The 23,036-nt window shown below is 37.9% G+C and overlaps 1 protein-coding gene across 1 annotated transcript in view; it reads right to left on the reverse strand.

Moving 5' to 3' along the window:
• Nucleotides 1–23,036, reverse strand: part of NEDD4 (NEDD4 E3 ubiquitin protein ligase) — a 167,118-nt gene that overhangs the window by 137,083 nt on the left and 6,999 nt on the right. Inside the window, exon 2 of the mRNA XM_015142301.3 lies at nt 4,350–4,423. Coding sequence (XP_014997787.1) covers nt 4,350–4,423 — 74 coding nt within the window. The remainder of the gene's footprint in view (nt 1–4,349; nt 4,424–23,036) is intronic.

Genomic DNA, 23,036 nt, shown 5'->3' on the forward strand with positions numbered 1-23,036 from the left:
ATGTTCCATGTAATTATTGATATGATTGGATTTAGGTCTACCAGGTTTATTGTTTGTTTTCCATTGTTCCTGCCCTTTACATTGTTTTTTTGTTTTTGAGATGGAGTTTCACTCGTCACCTAGGCTGAAGTGCAGTGGCATAATCTTGGTTCACTGCAACCTCCACCTCCCGGGTTCAAGCAATTCTCCTGCCTCAGCCTCCTGAGTGGCTGGGATTAAGATGCCCGCCACCACACCCAGCTAATTTTTGTATTTTTAGTAGAGACAGGGTTTCACCATGTTGCCCAGGCTACTCTCGAACTCCTGACCTCAGGTGATCCACCTGCCTTAGCCTCCCAAAGTGTTGGGATTACAAACGTGAGCCACTGCACCCGGCCCCTTTTACTTTTTTTGATCATTTGTTCCTCCTTTTCTGACTTTTTTTTTTTTTTTTTAATGGTTTAGTTATTTTGCCCAGGCTGGAGTGCAATGGTGTGATCTTGGCTCATTGCAACCTCCGCCTCCTGGCTTCCACTGATTCTCCTGCCTCAGCCTCCTCAGTAGCTCAGATTACAGGAATGGGCCACCACACCCAGCTAATTTTGTGTCTTAGTATAGATGGGATTTCACCATGTTGGCCAGGCTGATCTCAAACTCCTGTCCTCAGGTGATCCACCCGCCTCAGCCTCCCAAAGTGCTAGGATTACAGGTGTGAGCTACTACAACTGGCCTCGTTTACTTTTTTTGATCATTTGTTTCTCCTTTTCTGGCATTTTTTTTTTCTTTTTTTTGGAGACAGGGGCTTACTCTGTTACCTAGGCTGAAGTACAGTGGCAAAAAATTACGGCTCATTGGAGCCTTGACCTCCTGGGCTCCAGTGATCCTCCAACCTCAGCCTCCTTTGTAGCTGGGACCACAGGTGCATACAAACACACCTGGCTAATTTTTTGACTTTCTGTAGTGACAGGGTCCCACTTTGTTGCCCAGGCTGGTCTTGAACCCCTCGGCTTAAGTTCCTGGCTTTTTGTTTATTTAGTTTTTCAACAACTTCATTTTAAAACTTCTACTGTTTTTTATCTATAATTTTTTGCGCTATTTTTTATTGGTTTCTCTGGATATTACACTACACATCATTAATCTTTTATTCAACTTATACTTAGTATTATACCATTCTACCACATAGGTCCATAATTTACACCTGCTCCATCCTTTATGTCACAGTTGTTATATGTATTCCATCAGCAATATAAATCCTACAAAACAATGTTTTATGTTGTGATTTCAATAGGCATATGTTTTATTTTAAAAAGATATGATGATAAAAGGAAAACATGTTTTGTATATTCTCAGATATTTACTATTTTTGATGCTCTTTATTCCTTTCTGAGGACCTGAGTGTCTATCTGGTTTCAATTTTCTTCAGCGGAAAGGACTTTCTTTAAGATATCTTACAGGGCAGGTCTGCCAGTGATGAATTCTCTAGTTGTCTTTTTTTCGGAAAATGTTATTTTCTCATCTTCCTTAAAGGATATTTTCACTGAATATAAAATTATGGATTGATGGTTGTTATTTTATTGTTCCATTTTCTCCTGGTCTCTATCGTTTTGGGTAGGAAGTCAGTAATTAATTGACTTGTAGTTCCCCCATATATAAAGGGTCATATTTTTCTCTTTTTGTCAAGATTTTTCTCTTTATACCTGGCTTTCAACAGTTTGACTATTACGCACCTCATTGTGTTCTTAGTGTTTATTATCCTGCTTGGCGTTTTTCAATACTATATGAATTTAATCAAATTTGGAAAAAAAAACTTGGCCAATATTTCTCCAAAAAATATTTTGCCTTCTTCATTCTCCTCCCCTTTCTGTGTTAGACTGTAAGATATTATATAACGATATCCACGTTAGACTTTTATATATTATCTAACAAATCCCCAAGGCTGTGTTTTTTTGTTTTTTGTTTTTACCTCCAATGTTTGTCTCTCTTGTCTCTCTCATCCTCCAACTGGGTAACAATTTCTACTGATCTATCTTTAAGTTCAGTTCATCTTTCCTCTTCTCCATTTGGCTGATAAATCTACCCAACAATTTTAATTTCAAATGCTGTTTTTTCACTCTTGGAATTTTCTTTTGTTTATGATTTCCATTTCATTTCATATTTTTTAAATTTATTGTGGGCATATTTTCTCTACTGACAATGCCTTCCATTTTCCTGGTTCTTTTAGATAAGTAATTTTGCATTATATTCTGGACACATATTATAAATGGTTTTTTTTGGGGGGTTTTTTGTTTTTTTTTTTTTTTGTTTTTTGAGACGGAGTCTCGCTGTTGCCCAGGCTGGAGTGCTGTGGCGCGATCTTGGCTCACTGCAAGCCATTCTCCTGCCTCAGCCTCCTGAGTAGCTGGGACTACAGGTGCCTGCCACCTCGCCCGGCTAATTTTTTGTATTTTTAGTAGAGACGGGGTTTCACCGTGTTAGCCAGGATGGTCTCGATCTCCTGACCTCGTGATCCGCCCGCCTCAGCCTCCCAAAGTGCTGGGATTACAGGCGTGAGCCACTGTGCCCGGCCGACATATATTATAAATGTTAAGTTTTGGAGACTGAATTTTGCTGCTGCTGCTGTGTGTGTGTGTGTGTGTGTGTGTGTCTCTGCTTATCATTCTATGGTTTGGATATTTGTACCCTCCAAACTGCATGTTGAAATTTGATTTCCAATGTGGGAATATTGAAAGATGGGTCTCAGTTGGAGGTATTTGGGTCATGGGAGCAAATCCCTCCTGAATAGATTAATGTCCTCCCTCGGGAGTGAGTGAGTTCTCATTCTATTTGTTCCTCTCTATTTGTCAAAAAGAGGCTGGCACACCTCCCTCTTGCTTCCTCTCTTGCCATGTGATTTCTTTGCCTATGCTAGGTCTCCCTCCCCTTTTTGTCATGACTTGAAGCAATCTGAGGCCCTCACTAGATGCAAAGGCCCAGTCTTGAACTTTCCACATACCAAATCAACCACTTTTCTTTACAAAATACACGGTCTTAGGAATTCTGTTATAGCAACCCTAAACAGATTAAGACTATCATGCAATTAATCATCTTGTTCCGATAAGAGCCACAAATCCTGTTTTTGTTTGTTTTTTGAGACACGGCCTCACTTTGTCACCCAGGCTGGAGTGCGTTGGCACAATCTTGGCTCACTGCAGACTCAATCACCCAGGCTCAAGCAATGCTCCTGACTCAGTCCCCCATGTAGCCAGGAGTATAGGCATGTGCCAGCATGCCCAGGTGATTTTTTGTATTTTTTGTAGAGATGGAGTTTTACCATATTTCCCAGGTTGGTCTCAAACTCCTGAGTTCAAGCAATCTGTCTGCCTCAGTCTCCCAAACCCCGTTTCTTAGGCAGTAACTCTGATTTCTCTTCAGATCTTTTGTCTTCAGTTGAGTTGCTGAGCTCTTCAGCTCTCTCCCTTCCAGAATCCTTACCATTGCCATGTTTTCTTCAGATTCAGAGATTCAGTAAATCAACAGTTGGAAATATTATTCTACTTCCCACAACAACTTACTAATACTATTTGGTACATACGTATGTATGTATGTATGTATGTGCGTACGTATGTATATATTTTTGTTTTTGAGACAGAGGCACACTCTGTTGCCCAGGCTGGAGTGCAGTGGCACAATCTCGGCTCACTGCAACCTCCGCCTCCTGGGTTCAAGCGATTTCTGGATAATTTTTTTATTTTTAGTACAGACGGGGTTTCACCATGTTGGTCAGGCTGGTCTCAAACTCCTGACCCTCGACTGATCCGCCTGCCTCAGCCTCCCAAAGTGCTAGGATTACAGGCGTGAGCCACCATGCCCAGCCTGATTTGATTTTTAATTGAACCAAAGTTTGGATTCTGCTACTTTCCTGGGCCATGAAGACTACAATTTTTCCAGGTTCTGATTCTACCTGCCCTCAGACCAACTCATAGTATCAGGAACTCACTCAGTACAATTCCCTTCTTCCAAACATGAACTCTCCACCAGAATCTGCCTGCTCTGTTCACTCTCCACTGCCTTCAAGTTGCTGCTTTTTGTATTAAGTCCAGAGTTTATGGTTGTTACCTGCTAAAGGATTAGTCTGTTAGAATTTTACAAATTTCCAGAACCAGAGTTCAATAATGTATCTTGTGACTATTGCTATCATTCGTACTTCTGCCTAATTTCACAAATTTTATAATTCAGACACCAAGAGATTTAGTAAACCACCAACTGGTAATATTATTATTATCCTTTCCACAACAATTTACTAATACTATTTGATTTTTAATTTAACCAAAGTTTGGAAAAAATTAACAAATACAAAGTTTTAAAATTATAATCCAAATTGATATACTTACCTAGCTCCCAATATATCCTTCTTGGCAAGGCCTATTCCAGCTATAACTTTTACTCTCACGATTCGTGAATTTTCCTAAAATACAGAAATTTAGATTTCATTTTCATGCACTTATAAGTTAACTAAGATACAATATTTTAAAAAATATATATCAATAATTAGGATATTAAAATTAATTGAAGAATTTTTCAATAGTTTTACTAAAAGTTACATAGGAAAAAAAGAAAATTATTTGTAGATGACCTGATTATTTACAAAGATAAGCAAAAATTTGAGTCAACTTATTACATTGAATAAGAATTTATTACTGCACTCAAGAAAATCTAAAGCCAAAGTATTGCAACTAATATGAATTTCTAATTATTGCTATATACATACACAAAATCGAAAGTTCATAACCATTTGGCTTTTGGGGTTTTTTTGAGACAGAGTCTCACTCTATTACCCAGCCTGGAGTGCAGTGGTGTGATCCTGGCTCACTGCAATCTCCGCCTCTCGGGTTCAAGCAATTCTCATGCCTCAACCTTTTGAGTAGCTGAGATTATAGGTATGCGCCACCATGCCCAGATAATTTTTCTATTTTTAGTAGAGACAAGGTTTTACCATTGGCTGCTCTGGTCTTAAACTCCTGACCTCAGGTGATCTGCCTGCCTCAGCCTCCTAAAATGTTGGGATTACAGGTGTGAGACACTGTACCCAGCCCATAATCATTTGTAGTAACTACTTAGAAAAGGTTATTTTTAAAATCCCATTCAACAGACAACAGAGTATATAATAATGTGTGGGTACTGTAAAGTATCGAATATTAAATATCTTTGATATGATGGCATGGAGGTTTTATAAAGAGTGTCTTAGATTTAAGAGACACATAGTGAAGTGTTTAGGGATACAGTATCATAAATCTTGCAACTTACTTTCAAATAACTTAGCAAATAAAAAATTTAACATAACTATGCTGTGTGTGCGTATGTGTGTGTATACAAATAAAGGGGAATGAGCAAAATGTTACCAATTTGTGGATCTAGTTCTTGGGTATACAGGTGTATACTGTACTACTTATACTACTCTTTTAACTGTTTTGTAGGTTTGAAATTATTCAAAATAAAAAGTTAAGAAAATATAAAACATGCATTTTTTTAATTCACAAGTTACAAAACTGTTAGAACAGAAATAAAATTAATAAGAAATATAAAAAAACCTTCATAGATAACATTATAAAATATTGCCAGTTACGCTGGCACACACCTATAATCACAGCACTTTGGGAGGCCAACATGAGAGAATCGTTTAAGCCCAGGAGTTCAAGACCAGCCTAGGCAATATAACAAGACCCCATCCCTCCAAAACATAAGCCAGGCATGATAACTTGTGTCTGTAATCCCAGCTACTAGGGAGGTTGAGGCAGGAGGATTGCCTGAATTTGAGATTACAGTGAGCTATGAACACCACTGCACTCCAGTCTGGGTGACAGAGCAAGACCTTATTTTAAAAATGTATAAAACATCGAAGAACGTAAAAAAGACTTCAATAAATGGAGAAATCCACTATGTTTATGTGTGAAAATATTTAATATTATCTTTTTTCTCCAAAGTAGTCTATAAATTTAATACAATTCCCACTCTCCCTTCAAATTTTTTCATGGATCTTTACAAATAATTCCAAAATTCATAGAGAGGAGTAAAAATGAGTAAAGAAGTAAACAATAACATTCAATCACTATCTTGTACTAATATATAAAACCAAATTCCAGATAAAGTCTAAAAGTGAAAATAAAAATTTTTTTAAAGTTAATTTAAAATTTTGCAATAGTTTATAGCATCTGGAAATATTTTAAAAATACAACCCTAATGGCAAAAATTATTCAATTCCACAATAATAAAATTATATACCTTTAGTATGAGAAAAAATATCATGTGCAAAACGAAAAAAAAAAGGGGATATTTTAGATACTTCTTCCTGTAGACATATCTAAAATATCTATAGGATAGAAGTATCTAAAATATACATCATTGAGACAAATGATAATTATCCAGAGTATGTGAATAATTCCTAAAAATCAATATGTAAAATATAATTAACCTAATACAAGATACCATATAGAATGGCTAAGATAAATACATGAAAAGATAATCTCACCAGTCAGCAGAAAGAACTCTAATGCACTGTTGGTGGGAGTGTAAATTGATGGATCATTCTAAAGAGATGCTTGACCTGCTTACTAAAGTTCTAAAACAAAAACCCAGGAACTCTATTTTTAGATGCTTCCCTAGATAAATGGACATCTATGTACACAAGGACTTAAGTACAACAGTATTTACAGGAGCATTTTTTAAGATCAACAAATATGGAGGAGGAGACAGAGCAAGATGGCTCATTAGAACTCTCCAGTGACAGTCCCCACCAAGGAACATCAAATTAAACAATTATTCAAACAAGAAAGCACCTGCATAAGAACCAAAAATCAGGTGACTAATCACAGTACCTAGTTTTAACATCGTATGAAGGAAAGAGGCACTGAAGAGGGTAGGAAAGACAGTCTTGAATTGCTTACACCACCCCTCCTACATCCCCTGGCAGTGCAGTGTGGTGGCTGAGAGAGAATCTATGCCTTTCCAAGAGGAAGAGCAAAGTGACTGTAGGGCTTTGCATTGGAACTCAGTGCTGCCCTGTCGCAACGGAAGGCAAAACAGGGCAGAAGTCAGCTGGCACCCATGGAGGGAGTATTTAGACCAGCCTCAGCCAGAGGGGAATCATCCATCCCAGCAACAGCTAAGTTTGGGCAAGCCTTGCCCCTGTAGGCTAAAGCACTCTGAGATCCTAAATAAACTTAAAAGGCAGTCTAGACCACAAGGACTGCAGTCCCTGAGCAAGTCCTGGTACTGTGCTGGGCTTGGAGTCAGCAGACTTGGGATGCACACGAACCAGTGAGACACCAGACAAGGCGGCCAAGGGTGTGATTGTGTCACCCCTCCTCCAACTTCAGACAGCACAGTTCATAGCTCCAGGAGGAGAGATAAGGGTAGAGGAGACTATGTTCTCCAACTTGGATACCAGCACAGCCACAATAAAATAAAGCAGCAACCAGAGTCCTGAAGCCCCCATTCTAAGTCATAACTCCCAGACATTTCTAGACCCATCCTGGGCCAGAAGGGAAAGTGCCACCCCGAAGGACAGGACCCAGTCCTGCCAGATTTCACTACCTGCTGACTAAAGAGCTCTTGGGCCTTGAATAAACATCAGGGGTAGCCAGGCAGCCGTTGCCACAGGCCTTGGGCAAGACTCAGTATTATGCTGACTTCGGGTGTGATCCAACACATGCCCAGCTGTGGCGGCCACAGGGAAAGACTCCTGCTTAAGGAAAGGAGAGGGAAAAGTAAAAAAAAAATTGTCTTGCAACTTGGGTACCAGCTCAGTCACAGTAAAATAAAGCACCAATCAGACTCCTCAAGTCACTGATTCCTGGCCTTAGACCCACTCTGGGCCACAAGGAAACCCACTGCCCTAAAGGGAGAGACCCAGGCCTGGCAGAACTCACCATCTACTGATTAAAGAGACTGTAGTAGCCACAGGTCTGGGGCAGTGGTGACCATGGGCAGAGACTCTGTCTGCTTGAGAAAATCAAAGGGAAGAATAAAAAGGACTTTGTCTTGCAACCTGGGTACCATGACAGCCCCAGTGAAATAAAGCACCAAGCAGATTCCTAAAGTCTCTAATCCCAGGCCCAAACTCCTAGACAGCATGTCTAGACCCACCGTGGGCCAGAAGGGAACCTACTGCACTGAAGAGAAAGACCTAGCCCTGGCAAATTCATCTCCTGCTGACCGAAGAGCCCTTGGGTCTTAAATAAACACAAGTGGTAGCCAGGAAATAGTCACCACAAGCCTTAGGCAAAATCCGGTACTGTGTCGGCTTCAGGTGTGACCCAACACAGTCCCAGTGACGGTGGCCACAGGATTGTGTCACCCTTCTGCCAACTCCAGGCAGCTCAGAACAGAGAGAGAGAGAGAGAGAGAGAGGGATAGTCCAATTGGCTGGGGGAAAGTAAGAGAGGAGAACAAGAGTCTCTGCCTGGTAATCCAGGGAATTCTCCCAGATCTAACCAAGACCAGCAAGTTGGTGCCTCTATGAGACTACAAGAGTCACATCACTACTGGGCTTGGGGTACCCCCTAATATGCTCACATATGGCTTCAGTGACCAAAGACTTAGATCACAAGATTCAATTCCCTTTGAATACTTGAAAAGCCTTCTCAAGAAAGATGAGTACAAACCAGCCCAGACTGTGAAGATTAGCATAAATACCTAACTCTTTAATGTTCAGACATTAATGAACATCCACAAGCATCAACATCATCCAGGATAACACGATCTCACCAAACAAACTAAATAGGGCACTAGTGACCAATTCCAGAGGGACAGAGATATGTGAACTCTAAGATAAATCAAAATAGCAGTTTTGAGGAAGTTCAATGAAATACAAGAAAACACAAAGAAGGATCTCAGGATCCTATCAGATAAATTTAACAGAGATTAAAAACCTCTTTGATTCTTATAAAGAATCAAGCAGAATTCTGGAGCTGAAAAAATTAATTGGCAAACTGAAGAATGCATCAGAATCTCTCAGTGACAGAACTGATCACACAGAAGAAAGAATTAGTGAGCTGGAAGACAGGTTATTTGAAAATACACAGTCGGAGGAGTAAAAATAAAGAATAAAAGTAACAAAGCATGCCTACAGGATCTACAAAATAACCCCAAAAGGGCAAAGTTAAGAGTTACTGGGCCCGGCATTGTGGCTCATGCCTGTAATCCCAGTACTTTGGGAGGCCGAGGCGAGTGGATCTTTTGAGGTCAGGAGTTTGAGACTAGTCTGGGCAACATGGTGAAACCCCGTCTCCACTAAAAACACAAAAATTAGCCAGGCGTGGCAGCGCACACCTGTAATCCCAGCTACTCAGGAGGCTGAGGCAGGAGAAATACTTGAATCTGGGAGGCAGAGGCTGTGGTCAGCGGAGATCGCGCCACTGCACTCCAGCCTGGGCAACAGGGTGAGACTCTGTCTCAAAAAAAGAAAAAAAGAGTTATTAGCTTTAAAGAGGAGGTAGCAAGAGAGACTGGGGTAGAAAGTTTATTCAGAGAAATAATAACAGAGAACTTTCTAAGCCTAGAGAAAGATATCAATATTCAGGCACAGGAAGGTTATTGAATATCAAGCAGATTTAACCCAAAGAAGACTACCGTAAGATATTTAGTAACCAAACTCCCAAAGGCCAGAGATGAAGAATGGATCTTAGAAGCAGCAAGAGAAAATAAAAAAACAAACCAAACAAAAAACAAAGGAGCTCCAATACGTCTGGCAGCAGGTTTCTGAGTGGTCACCTAATAGGCCAGGAGACAGTGGCATGATTTATTTAAAGTGCTGAAGGAAAAAATTTTTATTCTAGAATAGTATATCCGGTGAAAATACCCTTCAAACACAAAGGAGAAATAAAGACTTTCCTGGACAAACAAAAGCTGAGGGATTTAATCAACATAAAGACCTATCCTTCAAGAAACGCTATAAGGGTGTCCTACAGTCTGAAAGAAAAGGATGTTAATAAGCAGTAAGAAATCATCTGAAGGTGCAAAGTTCACAGGTAACAGTAAGTACACAGACAAATACAGAATATTGTAACACTGTAATTGTGATATATAAACTACTCATATCTTGAGCAGAAAGATTAAAAGATGAATCTATCAAAAATAATAACTACAACAATTTTTAAAGACACAGACAATATAAGAAGATGCAAATAGAAACAAGAAAAAGTTAAAAAGCAAGGGGGATAAAGTGTAGAGTTTTTATCAGTTTTCTCTTTTCCTGTTTGTTTTTGCAATCAAACTGTCATCAGTTTAAAATAATGCATTGTAATATGTTAACTGCAACCCTCATATAACATCAAGTTAAAAAACCTACAACTGACATATAAAATAGATAAACCAAGAATTTAAAGCATACCACTAAAGAAAACACTTTCACAAAAAGGACCACAAAACAACCAGAAAACAAATTAAAAATGGCAGAAGTCCTTACTTATCAATAATAACAATGAATGTAAGTGAACTAAACTCTCCAATCAAAATTATAGAGTGGTTGAATGGATTAAAAAAAAGTACCCAACAATCTGTTGCATACAAGAAACAGACTTCACCTATAAAGACACACATAGGCTGAAAATAAAGGGACAGAGAAAATATTCCATGCCAATGAAAACCAAAAAGGGCAGGAATAGCTGTATCAGATCAAATAGATTTCAATACAAAAACTAAAAAAAAGAGACAAAAAAGGTTATTACACAATGATAAAGGGATCATTTCAGCCAGAAGATATAACAATTATAAATACATATGCATCCAACACTGAAATACCCAGTTATATAAAGCAAATATTGTTAAAGTCAAAGAATGAGCTAGATTTCAATATAGTAATAGTTGGAAATTTCAACATCCCACTTTCGGCACTGGATAGATCATTCAGACAGACAATCAACAAAGAAACGCTGGACTTAATCTGCACTGTAAACCAAATGGACCTAATAGATATTTACAGAACATTTCATCCAATGGCTGCATAATACATATTCTTCTCCTTGGCATTAGGATCATTCTCAAGGATAAACCATATGTTAGCCACAAAACAAGTCTTTAAAAACTCAGCTAGGCACAATGGTTCATTCCTGTAATTCCAACGCTTTGGGATGCCGAGATGGGCAGACTTCTTGGGCCCAGGAGTTTGAAACCAGCCTGGGCAACATAGTCAGACCCTATCTCTTAAAATCAAACAAACAAAAAAAAACAGGCAGAGTGGTACTCCCAGCTCATCAGGGGGCTGAGGTGGGAGGATCACTTGAGCCCAAGAGTTGAGGCTGCAGGGAGCCATGACTGTGCCACTGCAGTCCAGCCTGTTCAACAGAGTAGCCCTGTCTTGAAAAAGAAAAAAAAAATTTTAAATTAAAATCTTAAAAGTATCTTCTCTGACTACAATGGAATAAAACTAGAAATCAATAACAAGAGGAACTTGGAAATAATACAAACAAATGGAAATTAAACAGTATGCTCCTGAATGATCAGTGGATCAATGAAAAAATTAAGGAGGATATTAAATAATTTCTTGAAACAAATAATAATGGAAACACAACATAGCAAACTTATGGAATACAGCAAAAGCAGTACTAAAAGAGAAGCTTATAGCTTTAAGTACCTACATGAAAAGGTAGAAAAACTTTAAAAAAAAATAACCTAGCAATGCATCTTAAAGAACTAGAAAAGCAAGAGCAAACCAACTCCAAAATTAGTAGAAGAAATAATAAAGATCAGAGCAGAAATAAATGAAATTGAAACAAAGAAAATAATACAAAGGATCAACAAAAATGAAATGCTGGTGTTTTGAAGAGATAAACAAAATAGACAAAACTTTAACTAGACTAAGGAAAGAAGGCCCAAATAAATAAAATCACAGATGAAAAAGGAGACATTATAACGGATACCACAGAAATTCAAAGAATCATTAGAGAGTACTGCGAACAACTATATGCCAATAAATTGGAAAACCTAAAGGAAATGGATAAATTTCTATACACATACAACCTTCCAAGAATGAACCACGAAGAAATCCAAAACATAAAAAGACCAATAACAAATAACGAGGTTGAAGCTGTAGTAAAGTCTCCCAGAAAAGAGAAGCCTAGGACCTGATGGCTTCACTGCCAAATTCTACCAAATATTTAAAGAATTAATACCAATCCTACTCAAACTATTTCAAAAAACAGAGGAGGAGGGAATACTTTCCATAACCATTCTATAAGGCCAAAAATACCCTGATATCAAAACCAAAGATCCATTGAAAAAAGAAAACTACAGGCCAATATCTCTGATAAACATTTATGCAGAAATCCTTAATAAAATACTAGCAAACCAAATTTGACAATACATTGAAAAAAATCATTCATCGTGACCAAGTGGGATTCATATCAGGGATGAAAGAATGGTTCAACATACACAAATCAAAGTGAAACATCATATCAACAGAATGGAGGACAAAACCCATACGATCATTTTAACTGATGCTGAAAAAGCATTTGATAAATTTCAACATCCCTTAATGATAAAAAAAAAAAAAACACTTCAAAAACCTGACCATAGATGAAACACAGCTCAACACAATGAAAGCCATATATGACAGACCCACAGCTAGTGCCATGGTAAATGGGGAGAAACTGAAAGCCTTTCATCTATGATCTGGAACAAGATAAGGATGTCTACTTTATCTTATTTTATTTTATTTTATTTTTTTGAGATAGAGTCTTGCTCCGTCACCCAGGCTGCAGTGCAGGGGCATGATCTCAGCTCACTGCAACCTCTGCCTCCGGGGTTGAAGCAATTCTCCTTCCTCAGCCTCCCGAGTAGCTGAGACTACAGGTGTGCGCCACCACACCCGCGTAATTTTTGTAATTTTAGTAGAGTCAGGGTTTCACCATGTTAGCCAGGCTGGTCTCGAACTCCTGACCTCCGACAATCCACCCGCCTCGGCCTCCCAAAGTGCTGGGATTACAAGCGTATGCCACTGTGCCCGGCCGCCCACTTTTACCACTATTATTGAATATAGTACTGGAAGTCCTAGAGAAATCAGATAAGAGAAAGAAAGGGAAGCTAAATTAGGAAGACATCAAATTGTTCTTATTTGAGGATGATATGAACTTATATTTGGAAAACCTAAAGACTCCACCCAAAAGCTATTAGAACTGATAAACACATTCAGTAAAGTTGCAGGATACAAAATCAATATACGAAAAATCAGTAGCATTTATTTTTATTTAAGAAACAAGGTATTAAATTAGTAGCATTTTTATATGACAACAGTGAACAATCTGAAAAAGAAATCAAGAATGGAATCCCATTTACAGTCACTATAAATAAAATTAAATACCTAGGAATAAACTTAACCAAAGAAGTGAGAAATCTCTACATTGAAAACTATAAAACACAGATGAAAGAAATAGAAGACAACACCAAAAAAAAAAAAGGGGAAAAATATTCCATGTTCATGGATTGGAACAATCAATATTGTTAAAATGTCCATACTACCCAAAGCAATCTACAGATTAAATGCAATTCCTATCACAATACCAATGACATACTTCACAGAAATGGAAAAAAAATCCTAAAATATATGGAATCACAAAAGATCCAGAATAGCCAAAGTCATCCTGAGCAAAAAGAACAAAATGGAGTCAAATTAATTACTGGACTTCAAATTATACTACAGAGTTATAGTATCCAACACAACAAGGTACTGGCATAAAAACAGACATACAAACCAATGGAACAGAATAGAGAACCCAGAAGTAAATCTATACATCTATAGTGAACTCCTTTTTGACAAAGGTGCCATGAACACACAACGGGGAAAGGACAGTCTCTTCAATAAATTATGGTGCTGGGACAACTGGATATCCCTATGTAGAAGAATCAAACTAGACCCCTATCTCTTGTCATATAGAAAAATCAAATCAAAACATTGAGGAAACTCTCCAGAACACTGGTCTAGGCAAAAATCTCTTGAGTAATACTCAAAAGCACAGGCAACCAAAGCATAAATGGACAAATTGGATCACATCAACTTAAAAAGCTCCTGTAGAGCAAAGGAAACAATCAACAAAGTGAAGAAACAACCCACAGAATGGGAGAAAATATTTGCAAACTATCCAACAAGAGACTAATCACCAGAAAATATATGAAGCTCAAACAACTCAATAGGAAAAACTCCAATAATCTGATTTTAAAATGGGCAGAAGATCTGAATAGATATTTCTCAAAAGAAGACATACAAATGGAAAACAAGTATTTGAAAAGGTGTTCAACATCGCTGATCATCAGGGAAGTGCAAATCAAAACTACAATGAGATATCATCTTACCCCAGTTAAAATGGCTCTTATCCAAAAGATGAGCAATAACAAGTGCTGGCAAGAATGTGGCAAAAGGGGTACCCTTATACTCTGTTGATGAGAATGTAGATTAGTAAAACCACTATGGAGAACACTATGGTGTTTCCTCAAAACACTAAAAATAGAACTATCATATGGTCCAGCAATCCCACTGCTATATACCCAAAGGAAATGAAACCAGTACATCAAAGAGATGTCTGCACTCCCATGTGTATTGCAGCAGATCTGGAATCAGCCTGTATTCATCAACAGAGGAAAGGATAAAGAGAATGTGGTACATACACTCACTGCTGTCCTATTCGGCCATAAAAAAGAATGAGATTCCATGATTTGCAACAACACAGAACTGGAAGACATTAAGTGAAATGAGCCAGGGAGACAAAAACAAACTTTGTATGTTCTCATGCATTTGTAAGAAGGGTAGTAGGACCTGGGGGAAGTGGATGGTTAACGAGTACAAAAATATAATTAGATACAATGAATAAGAGCTAGTATTTGATAGCACAATAGGGCGACTACAGTCAGCAATAATTTGTTGTATATTTTAGAATAACAGAATAATTAGAATGTTTGTAACACAAAGAAATGATGAATGCTTTAAGTAATAGATAACTCATTTACCTTGATGTGGTTATTATACATAGAATGTCTGTATCAAAATATTTCATGTACCCCATCAACATATATACCTACTACGAGCCCATAAAATTTAAGCATTTTGTAAAATTTTGAAAGATTAACAAATATGAAATAGCACAAGAGATAGCAAATTAACTGATTCTATGCTAAAATTATTTCATTGGCAAGTAGTAGCTTGTATGTCTTTCTCACAAGAGGTCTGAGTAGGAGAAAATATACATATCATAGATTATTTATTTTAACCTTCTTCCTTCTAAAGGTTTACAAACACCCCTGTTCCAGGAGGTCTCACTAAATAAGACAGTCATGCTGCAGAATGATATTTCAGCCAATGATGGACAGCATATATGATGGTGGTCCCATAAAATACCACTTTACTTTACCTTTTCTATGTTTAGATATGTTTAGGCACACAATATTTACACTGTATTACTACTACATACAGTATTCAGTACAGTTATCATGCTGCAAAGGTTTGTAGACTAGGAAGAATAGGCTATATCACACAGCCTAGGTGTGTAGTAGGCTATACTTTCTACGTTTGTGTGACTACACTCTATGACATTTGCACAATGATGAAACTGCCTAATGCCACATTTCTCAGAATGTATCCCTGTTGTTAAGCAATGCATGACTGTAAATTAAATATTCAACTAATTCCAAAACCCATATGGTAAATTAACACAACACACAAAAAAAACTCTGACTGGAGATGCTAGAAAAAAATAACTTTCTTCCATCACCAAATAAAATTAAATATATAGCTGATCTTGCAAGAAAGAAGGGAAATCCTCAGGTATCAGAAATAAAGATGGAATTGAAAACCAGAGAGGAAAACATGTAAGCTGAAATTTCAGTTTTCTGAGGGGAAGGATTCCCAAAAATCAGAGACACTTACAGATTACCCTTTTTTTCTGGAAGGTCAATGAATAAACAGGCCAAATGAAATATTCCATTGGCCCTGATGGTCAAATTCTCACTATACCAGTTTACTGGGAAGTAACCAGACTACATTACATAGGTAGGAATCTCCAAAACTGGATCCTCCCGATTAAAAATCTCTTCTGTCATGACTTAATTAACAAGTACCATTTCTCTCAAGTGGTAAGGTATAATTGAAGTGACAACAGCAAATAATGTTACTTATCTTATTTTTTCTAAGTTCAGGTAGCAGTTATAATTTACATGACCATAACTGAGAAAAGAGATTATCATAGATCTCTAAAAAGTTAATCCATATTTGTGGAACTTCTGATATTAAAAACCATCCATGTTAGCCTTTACTGAAACACTCCCCAGCCTCATGGGGAAAATGTAACAAGCATTAATCAAAAACAATTCCAGGGGAATTATAAATAACACAGCTGTCCCAGATACATTTAACTTTTAACCTTTCTCCTTGCATTTCCCACCACGAAAAACAGAACTAGTTATTTTAAATGCTAAGATTAATTGATAAGCTATACTGATTAAAAATTTCTCTCAAAATGAAGTGCCATTTATTTTAATATTTGCATTGATTTTAACTTCATTTTATAATTTTATGCTAGAGAATTGTCTTTTCCATCACTTTCATGTGTTGACATTATAATCTCTCACATGTTTGAAAAGGAGGGAAAGCAGCATAAATGCTGCAACTAGAGAAAAATCTCTTCAATAATTTTAGAATTCTGATACTGAGTACTATTAACAGAAATCTGGATACTACTTAAATAAATAAAAAAAGGAACAAAAGTTAAACACCCTTTCCGTAATCAAAACAGGGACAAAATTATACCAGACCAAGGCTCTTCACTAAAGCTTGAACCTTCCCTTTTCCACTCATGAGTAAAGAGAACTTTATTGTTTTTCAAAAATAAAATAGAAAGTTGCAAATTATAGGCAAAGAGATGTGCCCTTTTTGAATGACAAGGAGAAACAAATTGGTAATGTGATGTAATGTGTTATCTATGTAGGCAGCGTTAATTAAAAGGTAGCTTCCTAGGGTTGAAATTTTCTCCACAATTCATGAAGACATCTACTAACTGCTCTTCAATTTCCTGACAATGCAAAAAACAAACAAAACAAAACAAAAAACAAGAACAGGAAATGCAGGGCTGTATGTCTTTCCATTTCTCCCAAGTCTTGAGAGATTTTCTTTTGTTATTCTTCATCCTTCTCTCATTCCTCTGTTGTGCCCCACCCTCATAAGTCTATTTTTAAAAATATATATATACTCCATTTTTACTTATCTCTGAGTTTTTATACAAGCTGGATTCCCTTACTACTTCACTATTAAAACCCTGTATCATCTGGGCAGAATCCTTTGAAGCCATTAAAAAAGTAATGATTATAACAGAATAATTATATTAATTGAAAAAATAAGAATGCTGAAATTTATTATATGACAACTGTAAAAATACACACAGAAAGATTAGAAGGAAATATGCAAAAGTAAAAATAGCTATTAAAGTAATAAGATCATGAAAGTTTTTACTTCTTAAACATTTTGTAAATTTTACATTGTATTTTTTTCTTTAAAGAAAGTTCTGCCCTTTCTTCAAAGCCCAAATGCCATCTTTTCTAAAAATCTTACATGGAATTAATCTTCTCATTGTCAGAGGCTCATTTATGTAGCGTTTATCACACATTATCTCGTATCTCAGGCATAAACTTTATGCCTTTCTCCACTTTTAAAGCTGAGATTTAGGAAACTTTCTTTTCATTAACTTTTTATAATTTTTTTTTTTTTTTTTGAGATGGAGTCTCACTTTGTCACCCAGATTGGAGTGCAGTGGCGCGATCTCGGATCACTGCAACCTCTGCCTTCCGGGCTCAAGTGTTTCTCCTGCCTCAGCCTCTTGAGTAGCTAGGATTACAGGGGCGCACCACTATGCCCGGCTAATTTTTGTATTTTTAGTTTCGCCACGTTGGCCAGGCTGGTCTTGAACGCCCGACCTCAGGTGATCTGCCTGCCTCTGGCCTCCCACAGTGCTGGGATTACAGGCGTGCGTCACTGCACCCGGCCATCTTTTCATTAACTTTATACCCTCTGAAATCAGCAGAATACTTGGCACACAGTAGGGGCTGACAAATTCTGGATTAACAAGAAACCTTTCTAAAGTAGCTGAAAATAGGAGTAAGACACCTTATTAAAAGCAGGGAAAAGTTTGCCTAATGAGACCCCAGCCTCATCCCCCAACTTGTGTCTGGGAACAGAGGCTGCCAGACCTGCATCCACCAAACAGAAGATTCCTCTCTGAGGAAACTGGGTGATCCAAGGGAAAAAAAATACTATAAATCGTGACATATGAGAATCCCACAATGAAATGGTAGGTTCAGATCATTCTACTGTGAGAGGCTCCAGTCAACAGTACCTGCTCCTCGTACAGAGAATGTAAGCCACCAAATAAGGAATAAATTTGGAAAGAAGAAAACAAGAAATTAAAGAAACAGTGCATTCAACACAGAAAAGAGATCAAGTGAATTCTCACAATGATGGCAAATGGAAGCCCACAGATGATGGCTACACAACAGGTGTAGAGAACAAGCAGTCCAGATAGAATGCAACACAGCAAGAGGCTGTCTTCAACAAGAATAAGGAAAAGAAAATGGCTAGCATTCATTTTTTAGTGTGTGTGTAGGGGTGTGTGTGTGTGTGTGTATATATATATATAACATTTTTACTGCACTGAGTGGTTTTAAAGCTCTGTCCAACAGCTTGCAATTACATTTGCGACAGACATATGGAAAACTAAACCAAACAAAAATGTGAAATAATTAATTATAAACATAGTATAGTGATTCAGATGTGAATAGTACTGTATTTAAATAGGGTAATAAGGTAAACACAAAATATTCAACAAAAAAATTGCTAGGGAGGGATGCATATTTTTTCCTTTTTTTTTTTTTTATTTTTTTTTGAGACGGAGTCTTACTCTATCGCCCAGGCTGGAGTGCAGTGGTATGATCTCGGCTCACTGCATGCAACGTCTGCCTCCCAGGTTCAAGTGATTCTCCTGCCTCAGCCTCCTGAGTAGCTGAGACTACAGGTGCCTGCCACCACACCCAGTTAACTTTTGTATTTTTAGTAGAGACATACGTGGGATTCTCATGTCACCACCATGTTGGCCAGGCTGGTCTGGAACTCCTGACTTCAGGTGATCCACTGCCTCAGCCTCCCAAAGTGCTGGGATTACAGGTGTAAGCCACCATGCCCGGCCTCCTTTTTTTTTCTCTTGAGCAACATGCTACATCACTTATGGCAACCATATTTTCCAAACGAAAAACTGGAACCTATGGATTGACACCAGTTTTCTTCCTCTGGTATGTAAATTCATTTGAAACAGTCTATAAAAATATAAATGGAAGATCACCCATACTGAGAAATAAAATCAATTAGAAGTGTCCTTGTAAAGCTGGAGTCTATGATACCCAAATGCATGAGTCAAAATTCTTCAAGAGTTTTTGACAGTAATAGCCACAATAAAGAAGAAATATCCAGAATCCTTAGATTTAGGAGTAAGCAGTAGTTCTCAAAGTAGATTCCATGGACTGGCAGTATGAACATCACATGGAAATTTGTTACAAATGCAAATGTTGAGGCCCGCACCTACTGAATCACACACTGTGGGGTAGTCTGTATTTTAACAAACTCTTCAGATGATTCAGATGGACACTAAAGTTGACAACCACAGGTAGAGAACATGGGGGTAGGAAAGGAAACTGCTGTCGTTAATGTGGTTATGGAAGTATTCCTCATTTAGAATACTGGACTTTATTGAATCAATAATATATAATTTCTAAGAAAGAACAACTCATCACTTTACATCTTATCACTACTTTTAAGTGTGATAGCACCATATCTGTTTATTTATACACAAAGTATCACTGGAAGGATACACATGGAGCTGATAACCTGTAGGTTACTAGAGAAGGCTGGGAGACAGGAGTAGGAGGAAGGCTTTGGCTGAAACTTCAAATGCTGCTGAAAGAATGTGCAGCAACTAGAACTTTCACATATTACCAATGGGAGATTAAAATGGTACAATCGCGTTGGGAGACTGTTGGGCAGTTTCTTATAAAGTTAAAGACATAAATCCTATGACCCAGAAATTCCATTCCTAGGTATTTACACAAGAGAAATAAAAATACACTTTTATGAAAAGATTTGTAGATGAATGTTCACCGTAGGTTTATTCATAATAGCCCAAAGCTAGAAACAATCAATGTGTCCATCAAAGGAGAATGGCTATATTCATACAATGAAATACTATTAAGCAAGAAAAAGAATGAGCCATTGATACAAACAACCACATGGATGACTCTTAAAATAAAGAATCAAGACACAAAAGAGTACATAATGTGCATTCCATTTACATAAAGTTTCAGAACAGGCAAAAGTAATCCATGGTGACAAAAGGTTGCCTATAGAGAGTAGAGGGGTAGAATTGACTGGAAGAGGGCCCAAGGGAGCATTCTGGAATGATGGCAATATTCTATATCATAATTGGGTCATTGGCTCTACATGTTGAAAATCATCAAACTGTACATTTATGATCTGTGCATTTCACTCTTTGTAAATTTTACTCTTCTCCACGCCCATTCCATAAAAGAAGGCAAAATCTATACATTTTCAGACAAAAACAAAAACTGAGAAAGTTCAATTCCAACAAACAGTCAGTAAAAGATATTCTAGGGCTGGGTGCGGTGGCTCACACCTGTAATCCCAGCACTCTGGGAGGCCAAGGCGGGTGGATCACCTGAGGTCAGGAGTTTGAGACTAGCCTGGCCAACATGGTGAAATCCCGTCTCTGGTAAAAATACAAAAATTAGCAAGGCATGGTGGCAGGCGCCTGTAATTCCAGCTACTCTGGAGGCAGAGCGGGGAGAATAGCTTGAACCTGGGAGGTGGAGGTTGCAGTGAGCTGAGATTGCACCACTGCACTCCAGCCTGGGTGACCAGAGTGAAACTCCATCTTCAAAAAAAAAAAAAGAAAATAGAAATTCTAGATGATGTACTTTAGGCAGAAAAAGTGATCCCAGATGGAAAGGTGAAGCAGCAAGAATAAAGAAATAACTAGCAAACAAATGTTAAGCATATGAGGAACAAACATTAACTATGAAAAATAATGTTAATGATGATGACAATGGGGGGGTGTGTGTGTGTGTGCGCATTTGATTTCCATTCCACTTTGTATCCGATTCCAAATCCTTAACGTGGCATGCCAGGCCTTGCCTGATCAGGCTGTCCTCTCCAGCCTCATCTGCTGACATTGTCCCTCTTGTTTTAGCACTCCAGCCTTCATGTTCGTCTCCATCCCATCTTTTGCACATGTGGTTCTATTTACTCGGAAAGCTTTTTGCCCTACTCTTCATCTGCTAACTCCTATTCATCCTTAGTTTCAATTTCCCTGATATTTTCTCCCTTCTCCACACCATACAAAATTAATTAATTTTTAGATATACTTTTTTTTTTGAGGCAGTCTTGCTCTGTTGCCCAGGCTAGAGTGCGGTGGCATAATCTCAGTTCACTGCAAACCCCACCTCCTGGGTTCAAGCAGTTTTCCTGCCTCAGTCTCTCAAGTAGCTGAGACTACAGGTATACGCCACCATGCCTGGCTAATTTTTGTATTTTTAGTAGAGACAGGGTTTCACCATGCTGGCCAGGCCGGTCTCGAACTCCTGACCTCAGGTGATCCACCCGCATCAGCCTCCCAAAAGTGCTGGGATTACAGGCGTGGGCCAGTACACCCGGCCTGTTATATATAATTTCATCTTACACTATTTTCCTTAATAACACTTATAAAACATTGACGTGTGATAATTTATTTAATGTTTCTCTCTCCCTCTTGGCTATAAAGTTGGTAAAGTCTATTGTATATCATTATACCTCATGCCTTGACCTACATGCCTGATACATAGTGTTCATCAAATATTTGTTAAGCAAATACAGAAATCAAGTACTTCAGAGGTCCACCTATAGGCTTTACCAAGAAAAGACAGAAGATGTGGAAATGAGAGCGTAACAATTACAAGTTAATTTTGCACACATTCCATTCACATTCATCATCTTCCTGAGAAAAAGTCTCTTCTTTTAAATTATTTTGTGTATTACTAGCAAGAAAGTGGAAGGACCAAGGGTTTGTTATGAAAGAGATCTGTGTTTCAATCCCAGAGCCGCTACCTACTGGGAGAAGGTTCTTGAAGAAAGCAGAATCTCATATTCCTTCTCTCTAAAATGGGGGTAATACTTCCTACTTTTGCAATAATGTTGTGATGATTACAGCTAAAGTATGAAAAAATCTAACCTGGTGCCCGGCATATAGTGCATATGCAGTTAAAGGCAGCTGTTATTTATTTAGGTTGACTCTTTCTCCCATAGGAGAATACTTTCACTAAAGCATCTTTATTCACGGCCATGATTGTTCATATTACTCTCTTTATTGCCCCAACATGTCTCACATGAGTCGAAGCCAGACATCTGAGTCCAGCCATGAGTTATAACAATGGGCTACAGACATATTTACTTAACTTTCAGAAAAGTCTTATCAAAATGCTTTTTGTTTATGCTATGCCTTTCTCCCTGCATTTATCTCCAGATTTCTCCTACCTGCTCCCCATTCATTTATCCTCTTAAAACTCTGATACGATTGGCAAGGAGGCCAGAAGAAACAGAAGTTGTAAAGGAGTAACATCGATTGCCACAGAATTCAGCAGAACAACGGGTTTAGCAATTCAAATTAGCAATCTGACTTAAAGATTCAGCGCTAGAGTAGACAACCATGATAGACTGAGAAGCAGTTGTGTTCAGCTGGTTCCGGCATGTCTCCAAATGCTGTAGAATATTTCTGAGACAGCAAGGGGATGGGGAGAATCAGCAGACTTAAATACTCTGCTCTGACTGATGTGAAATAATTATGCAAGATTCACCAAGTAAGTAACAGGGCCAGAATTCCAACCCAAAAGAATCCCATTTTCTATACCCCTGCTCACCCTAAATGACTTATTTACAAGGTCTCTTCCAACTCAAAGATTGTATTCCTATGTGATATATGAATTCCTAATTACCTATAAAAGAAATTATA

This window comes from Macaca mulatta, chromosome 7, assembly GCF_049350105.2.
Source record: "Macaca mulatta isolate MMU2019108-1 chromosome 7, T2T-MMU8v2.0, whole genome shotgun sequence".
Taxonomy (NCBI): Eukaryota; Metazoa; Chordata; class Mammalia; order Primates; family Cercopithecidae; genus Macaca; species Macaca mulatta.